This window comes from Oncorhynchus tshawytscha, linkage group LG30, assembly GCF_018296145.1.
Source record: "Oncorhynchus tshawytscha isolate Ot180627B linkage group LG30, Otsh_v2.0, whole genome shotgun sequence".
NCBI lineage: Eukaryota > Metazoa > Chordata > Actinopteri > Salmoniformes > Salmonidae > Oncorhynchus > Oncorhynchus tshawytscha.
In genome coordinates this window covers 25,015,885-25,024,649 of record NC_056458.1, presented here as the reverse complement: position 1 = coordinate 25,024,649, position 8,765 = coordinate 25,015,885, and the positions used below count along the sequence as shown (strand labels likewise).

The window sequence follows — 8,765 nt, the reverse complement described above, 5'->3', positions numbered from 1 at the left end:
AAGGGGTCAATTTCAGATAGGGTCTGTATGATGTCAATTTCACAGTTAGCAACCGCAATTTAATCACCGGGGGGCGCTGAAGGCCTGACTGATAGAGTGGCCTAAAATAAATTGAGCTGGCCAAAGCCCTATGACAACAGTGAGCTTCAGGTGGATCAGGTGGATCAGATGGATCGTTTCCCCCTGTCAGGGAATTAGTTAACACAGACAAAACATTCACTTAGAAGGGTCTAATAATAGGGACTACACTCAAAGATGCGCATACTCTCACAGGGCTCAATTCTAATATGAGAGACACATATGCAAAACTTGGATTTTTGTGCAAATGTGAGACCTTGTCCCTGTCCCTAAGCCCTTATTTCTCCTCTCCGTGTGGACAGTAGTTCTGAAAGGAATGCCATTTGGCCATTCGGCAAACACTCCCCTGAGTCAGATATAACTAGAGTACATATTGTGCATGTAGCCCTACATGCAGTAGGGGGAGAATTCTAGAAGTGATTGACATGCCTGGTAGTCTATGATGTGAATACAGTGATTGACAGGGCTGGGAGGACCTTGAGGGTGCAAGAATAATGCCTGGAAGGAGTCCAAGTCATCTGTGTTAGTGGAGGAATACAGTGCCCATGGCACTGTTGCCCCTTGAGACCTTGACTCCTCGCCGCTCCCTCTGCTTGGAGAAGCACCCAACATGGACAGAACCCTCCATTGGCCCTCCATGAATATCCTCACCCTGGTCCACACAATGTCGTGCCAGGGGCCACAGCAATAGGACATTCTCCACAGTCTTCAAAGTCTCCCCAAACCCATTCGTTATACGAGCAAATGTTATTTTACTGTACACACACGCACATGCACTCACTCACGCATGCACGCACACACACACACACACACACACACACACACACACACACGCACGCACGCACGCACGCACGCACGCACGCACGCACACACACACACCTATATATCACTCAGCTAAAATAGGCCTCTCTTCTGTGGAGATGAGTTACTGCCGTCTGACACAACAATGGTCACCTGTTTTCCACACAAACATATAAAGTGTCGCCAGCACAACAGCAATCCATATCTGTACAACTGAGGTCAATCGGAGCTATTTTCTCGCTTGACCGTTCAGTTTGAAGGGTTTATGTTTCTATCAAGAATCTGGTGTTTGGCTTATACTACCCAGACACATCTGTGCTACCAATAGTGACATACTTTGGTCCCAAAATACTATTTCAAAAACAAATGTTGAGCTGTGAGCACAACTGAATTGCTTGACAAAAGTGAGCTACCTTGAGTGTGCAGCTGACTTGAGCTGTGTCAATGTTATTTACTGCAGTCATCGCTGTATTGGTTGCTCAATGCTCAACTATCGAAAGTAATATCTTAGGGGTTGATTATAATGTTTAATTGTGAGACAATGCAACAGTTTAGTGTTCAACAATGCCTGCCATGACCTCAGTGCCCTTATCCGATCCAGTCATGGTGTCCAACCCTCCTATTAGTGAAAAGCCCCACCACAGCTGTTCAACGCCTCTCCTTCCACACAAACTAGACAAGGGCATCAATTCATTACCGTGGTAATCTAGCGGGCTGAGATGCAGTGTTGCACACGTCCTAACTACACTCTTCGAGAAAAAAACCCACTATCTAGGAGAACCCTTTAAATAACTATTTTTGGCTCCAAGTAAGACCCTTTTGGGTTCCATGTCGAAGCCTTTCCACAGAGGGTCTACATGGGACCCAAAATAGGTCTATCTGTAACTAAAAAGGGTTCTCCTATGGGGACTGCCGAAGAACCCTTTTGGAACCCGTTTTCTAAGAGTGTACAGGACCAGTGAAGTCTGAGGCATTCTCACATATTTACAACTACCCATAACCCCCCCCCCCCTCTCGAGGATAGGTGCCAGGTTTGAATTTCTAACCGTGTCCCCTGCTTCTAAGATAGTGTGTCACATAAACTGTTCAGAGCCACAGCACCCCTGCATGGGTCAATTACAATGGGTGGCTGGGGGCGGTGGGTGTTAGTCCTCTATATGGCTGGCATGCCTAGGGTAATGTCCCCTCATTGTCTAAACATAGTGCAGGTGGGCAGGGGAGCCAAGTGTTTTGCTATATAAGTAACCAGGGTCACTTTTTAGTGTTCTCTCAAGAGTAAGTGAACAACTGAGAAACTCCTAACACAATGGTAAGAATGACACCTCCTTCACTCTCTCCTCTCAACTTGTCTCCATCTTCACCTTGAAGTTAACTAGGTGTCTCATTTCTATGGTGTCTAGGATGCTGAGAGTTCTTGGAGTAGCTAAACTTACTTCAGAAGTAGACAGCTGTTAATGTTTTTAAATGCATTTATTGAAACTCTATTAATAGCCATGTAGTTTTGTGACTGGATGCTGTGTTCTGTAGCTCAATGTAAGATGTTTATAGTTTTGGTTGTGCATTTGAAATACAATCCAGTAAATGATGACCTATTATTTTTTATAAAATATAACTGTAATCATATTATTACTGTTATATTACTTTTATATTACATGATACTGTCAAAACTTAATGATGTCACTGTATGCAATCTGTATCAAAATGTATGCAAGCTGTTGCTATTCATCATAACATCAAAGAACTTGTCATTTTCCTGTGTACCGATGTAGGATCTTATTTTGATCAAACTGTTGCAGGAGAACTTTACATTGAAGGACATGTAAAAATGTGTAGTGTATGTTAGGTTTTAAAAGGCTTCTGATGTTCAGAAATGTCTAATTTAAACTTTTAGACTTGATTTTCCCTTACGAAAAAAATGTATGAATCCCAACAAAAATGTCCATTAATTATAATCCACATACTGTAATAATTCACATTTCATGTTGCTGTAGGATTATTTTCCTGCTGTAGCAAACTAGCTTAAATTAAGATCATACCTCTGTATCTCAGGCACCCAAGAAGGCAAAGAAGAAGGCAGCAGAGGCCAGCTCCAATGTGTTCTCCATGTTTGAGCAAGCCCAGATCCAGGAGTTCAAGGAGGCTTTCACCATCATGGACCAGAACAGAGACGGTTTCATTGACAAGAGTGACCTGAGGGACACCTTCTGTGCTCTGGGTGAGCTAAGGCTAATGTTAGTAACTCCTCTAGAGATTTCCCTTTGCATTATAAAAGGGGTGGGTGAGGTTATCATCCTTTGAGAAGTAGTTGCGCAAGGGATAATCAACAAGGGCTATGCGTTCTATGGAGAATAATGAACGACACGCACGTGAGTGGAACTAACCTTCCACGGAGATGCATTTTTTTTCCAGAGAACGCATAGAGCCCCGGGTTGACTATCCCTTGCGTAACTACTTCTCCAAGGATGTGGCTACAATTTAACACATTTGGCGCTATAAATGCGTTAATTTGCTGGATGAAATGTGTTCGACATCCACTGAAGTAGCTAGCAAGCCAATCAGACAGCTACAGTAGTTACCTTGGTAACCAAACAGACTTGCTAGTTTAGCTAACCAAACCATCAGCCCTAGCTTGCTTTTATTAAAACCGAATTCAACAATGACAATGTTTCAATTCGACTTTTGCTTTCAAAAGCAGCTCTAACAGAACATGTAAGAATTAACTTTAGCCATTGAATTCTAGCCTGCTGATAGCTACCATGCATAGGTGTGCTAATGAGTATGCACGACGCAACGTGCAGTGCCTGGATACAGAGGTAGCTAGCCAGTTAGCTTGGGTGCTTGACTGCCATTGTGAGGTCAGAACGTTCGGGTCAACCCTACACATCGGCCATGCGCTCTGAACTCTCAGAGAGCGACACGTTTTGATTTTAGGAACAGACAATCTGACAGCACAGTTGGAGTCACCAACGCTCTGGATAACATAACAGCCTAACCAGCTCTGCTAGGGCGAGTAATGTTCAGTGAGCTGTTTATCAACTTTCAAAGCAAAATTACTTCCCCATTGTTCCTCAACTGTAGTGTATTATATACCATTTTGTTGCTCTGAGTCTCTACTTTTATCCAATGTAAAAAACACAATTTCAAATGTTGCTACATAAGACCGATTTGAGCCTGTCGGTCACATATTGGCCATATACAGTACCACAAACCATGCGTAAGAACAGTCCTTAGCCATGGTATATTGGCCATAAACCACACCTCTTCGGGCCTTATTGCTTAATCTTGAATGCTGATTGGTTAAAACCATATTCCAGCTGGTGTCAATTCCACAAGTTACCACTGGCTAAATCTGTGACATTAAAATGCCTGTTTACTCTGTTCAATTTGACTGCACAATCCACTGCCTCATCAGCCCAGCCAAGCAATTTATAAACTTGATCTCCATTATAAAAAGCATCTAGACATTATCTCACATTTCTTTTAGACTAACAGCTCGTTTACAACAGCAGAGATCTGTATAAAACTTGCTGTCTATCTCTCCAACATTTGCAACATTGTTTCAATATTCAAATTCGATTTCCAACTGTCCCATAGTAATGACGGTGTCGGGAGTCAGGATGAGACAGACAGGCAGGCAGCATTTCTCAGCCAGTTGAAATCATGAATCTGCTGCATCCTTTTTATGGATATATACAAAGAAATAAAACAAAAATGAAGTGCAGCTAGTTTGCAGTCTTTCCAGCTTCAGTTTGAAGTAATCGTGTTAGCTGTGTTGTTGGCTAGGTCTTCTGAACAACAGTGTCCTGGCGAGTGAGAAAATGTTCACGCCTCATTAGCTCATTGTTATGGATGTTTATCTTGTGGAAGGATGAAATAGTATGAATAAATTCATAAAAATAACGTTTTTAATCAATAATTATTTGAATATGTTGGTAACCCGTTGTATAACAGTGATAACAACACCTGTGCCAGTAGGTCCTCCAAACACCGGCTTATCGGGCAGTATCACTTCATTATAAACGGGTTATCAGCGTAATTATACCAGTAAATACATGGTATTTTTTATTTATTTTACCTTTATTTAACTAAGGCAAGTCAGTTAAGAACAAATTCTTATTTTCAATGACGGCCTAGGAACAGTGGGTTAACTGCCTGTTCAGGGGCAGAACAACAGATTTGTACCTTGTCAGCTCGGGGATTCGAACTTCCAACCTTTCGGTTACTAGTCCAACGCTCTAACCACTAGGCTACCCTGTTTTCTAGGTTTTTGTGCTTCTATGTTTTGGCCGGGTATGGTTCTCAATCAGGGACAGCTGTCTATCGTTGTCTCTGATTGGGAATCATACTTAGGCAGCTTTCTTTCCCTGTTGTATTTTGTGGGTAATTATCTTTGTTAGTGGCACTATAGCCCTGTTAAGCTTCACGGTTGTTTAGTTATTTCTTGTTTTGTTGGTGACATTTTATATAAATAAAAGAAAATGTACGCATGCCACGCTGCACCTTGGTCTCCTTCCAACGACGGCCGTGACACCACCTGGTCATGTGAGTGATCCCAATGAACTCTGACCTGTATCTCTTCCTGTCCTGTGTGTCTCTGCAGGCCGTCTCAATGTGGGTAATGATGAGCTGGATGAGATGCTGAAGATGGCCCCTGGACCAATCAACTTCACCATATTCCTCTCCATGTTTGGCGAGAAGTTGAAAGGTCAGGCAACACCCCTGTATTGGCCGACTAGGGCTTGCACATGTCATAGTGCATCACATGTAAACAGAAGCATTATGGCTAGTTAATGCTTTACAACAATCATATATTCAGACAGAAATTAAGAACTAGAATTATAATGAGGCAAATTACTACAGTATTTTCCTTAGTGACCTTTTCCCACGGTGCACTGTTTAGACAGACCAGCTGTATGTCTGAAACATGTGTCTTCTCTCAGGTACTGATCCTGAGGAGACCATTATTAACGCCTTCAAGATCTTCGACCCCGAGGGACAGGGAGTCCTCAAGGGAGAAGAGTAAGGATTTTATGAACTCTAATATCATCAGACATTGAAACAGTACCTGTAGCTCTTTTCTCAAAGTTTTCATTCAATAGGGTTTTCTGTACATTTGCTAAGCCATCCCTTTAAAAAATGACTCGATTCTAATCTATTGAATCTCTCTTTTGTGATTGCTGATAATTATCCATCAGTGATAGCGTCACCAGTTTTATAGTCATGGATTCTTGTAGAGCAGAGACCTTTTCTTGTAGAATGTTGCAAGTGTTTTTGGAAATAATTAAGGAAGAAAGTGTAACTCCTTGGGGTCAACTCTGTTAAAATAACTTCCTGTCACGTTTGATGTGCTGTACCTAACGAATCATCATTTTCCCTTCCAGTATCAAATATTACATAATGTCACAGGCGGACAAGTTCACCGAAGCTGAGGTAATGTCCTTCTCTCAGGTTTCTGAGGCTCAGTGGGATTTGGGTTTGGAATCAGTTTTCAGCTGTGCTAACATAATTGCAAAAGGGTTTTCTAATGATCAATTAGCCTTTTTAAAATTATAAACTCTGATTAGCTAACACAACGTGCCATTGGAACACAAGAGGGATGGTTGCTGATAATGGGCCTCTGTACGCTTATGTAGATATTCCATATTGTAGCTGTTTCCAGCTACAATAGTCATTTACAACATTAACAATGTCTACACTGTATTTCTGATCAATTTGATGTTATTTTAATGGACAAGAAATGTGCTTTTCTTTAAAAAACAAGGACATTTCTACAGCCAGTGACTCCAAACCTTTGAACGGTAGTGTACATGTAGGTGGAGTTATTAAAGTGACTATGCATAGATAACAACAGAGTAGCAGTGGTGTAAAAGGAGGGGGGCAATGCAAATAGTCTGAGTAGCCATTTGATTAGATGTTAAGGAGTTATATGGCTTGGGGGTAGAAGCTGTTTAGAAGCCTCTTGGACCTAGACTTGGCGCTCCGTTACCGCTTGCCATGTGGTAGCAGAGAGAACGGTCTATGACTAGGCTGGCTGGAGTCATTGACAGTTTTTAGGGCCTTCTTCTGACACCGCCTGGTATAAAGGTCCTGGATGGTAGGAAGCTTTGCTCCAGTGATGTACTGGGCCGTACGCACTACCCTCTGTAGTGCCTTGTGGTCAGAGGTCGAGCAGTTGCCATACCGGGCAGTGATGCAACCATGCTCTCGATGGTGTAGCTGTAGAACATTTTGAGGATCTGAGGACCCATGCCAAATCTTTTCAGTCTCCTGAGGGGGAATAGGTTTTGTCGTGCCCTCTTCACGACGGTCTTGGTGTGCTTGGACCATGTTAGTTTGTTGGTGATGTGGACACCAAGGAACTTGAAGCTCTCAACCTGCTCCACTACAGCCCCGTCGATGAGAATGGGGGCATGCTCGGCCCACTTTTTCCTGTAGTCCACAATCATCTCCTTTGTCTTGATCACATTTAGGGAGAGGTTGTTGTCCTGACACTACACGGCCAGGTCTCTGACCTCCTCCCTATAGGCTGTCTCGTCGTTGTCGGTGATCAGGCCTACCACTGTGTCATCAGAAAACGTAATGATGGCGTTGGAGTTGTGCCTGGCCGTGTCATGAGTCATGAGTGAACAGGGAGTACAGGAGGGGCCCGTGTTGAGGATCAGCGTGGCAGATGTGTTGTTACCTACCCTTACCACCTGGGCCGGCCCGTCAGGAAGTTTAGGATCCAGTTGCAGAGGGAGGTTTAGTTCCAGGGTCCTTAGCTTATTGATGAGCTTTGAGGGCACTGATGTTAAACACTGAGCTGTAGTCAATTAATAGCTTTCTCACATAGGTGTTCCTTTTGTCCAGGTGGGAAAGGGAAGTGTGGAGTGCAATAGAGATACCACGTCCTGATAATCCGTCTGGCCCTGTGGCCTTGGGAATGTTGACCTGTTTCAAGGTCTTACTCACATCGGCTGCGGAGAGCGTGATCACACAGTCTTACGGAACATCTGGTGCTGTCATGCATGTTTCAGTGTTATTTACATCGAAGCGAGCATAGAAGTAGTTTAGCTCGTCTGGTATGCTCGTGTCACTGGGCAGCTCTCGGTTGTGCTTCCCTTTGTAGTCTGTAATGGTTTGCAAGCCCTGCCGCATTCGACAAGCGTCAGAGCCAGTGTAGTACGATTCGATCTAGAGCACTGACCCACTCTAACTATATATATACACAGGAACCCTATGTACTTACAGTGACCTAATGCAGTACTACTGAGTCCCTTGGAGACCATGGCATTTCTTTCTTAAAAGCACATGGATGTGTTCACAGATATAACTCACATTAATATTGCATGTGTGTTTACCATGGCTTGTTTTCATAGCATAAAGTAAAACCATGAGTGGAGATTCCTGTCTCATCCAGGCTTACTCAAAGAAGGCCTTATCCTGACTTGACATGCATGTGTGTTCACTTTTATTTCAACTAAATATACACACCAAATTCAGCTCAAAGTGCAAAAGGGCTAAGTTAATGTATTGTTTCAACCCATGACCTAGCGTGACCATTGTGTGTTTTACTCGTCTAGGTTGAAGACATGTTCGCAAACTTCCCCCTGGATGTCGCCGGCAATCTGGACTATAAGAACCTGTGCTACGTTATCACCCACGGAGAGGACAAGGAGGCGGAGTAAAGGAACCAATCACAACCTTCAAATCACCAGACCAATCACCTCTGACAGCCAACAACACATCATCACCCTTTCCACATCTCACCATTCTGACAATAAAAACATAGTAAAAAGGACTATGGTGTTAACAAGGCATTGTCATTTGAACTCCAAGATGAAGGTGTTGAAAGTGAAGAGTTGATTGGGGTCAGAGGTAATGCTTAACAATGTATTCTATATAAG

General features: G+C 43.0%; 1 protein-coding gene across 4 annotated transcripts in view; it reads left to right on the top strand.

The window, feature by feature from the left end:
* The window catches only part of LOC112228530 (myosin regulatory light chain 2, ventricular/cardiac muscle isoform), a 26,048-nt gene extending 17,389 nt beyond the window's left edge, over positions 1-8,659 (top strand). For 3 of the 4 annotated variants that reach the window (XM_042309695.1, XM_042309696.1, XM_024393927.2), the window contains exons 2-6: positions 2,929-3,094; positions 5,480-5,584; positions 5,820-5,898; positions 6,261-6,309; positions 8,442-8,659. In XM_042309695.1, coding sequence (XP_042165629.1) covers positions 2,929-3,094; positions 5,480-5,584; positions 5,820-5,898; positions 6,261-6,309; positions 8,442-8,546 — 504 coding nt within the window. In that variant the 3' untranslated portion in view covers positions 8,547-8,659. Of the gene's footprint in view, positions 1-2,084; positions 2,189-2,928; positions 3,095-5,479; positions 5,585-5,819; positions 5,899-6,260; positions 6,310-8,441 lie in introns of those variants that run through there. The other variant, XM_024393928.1, reaches the window with a different exon arrangement.
* Positions 8,660-8,765: the final 106 nt, after the last annotated feature.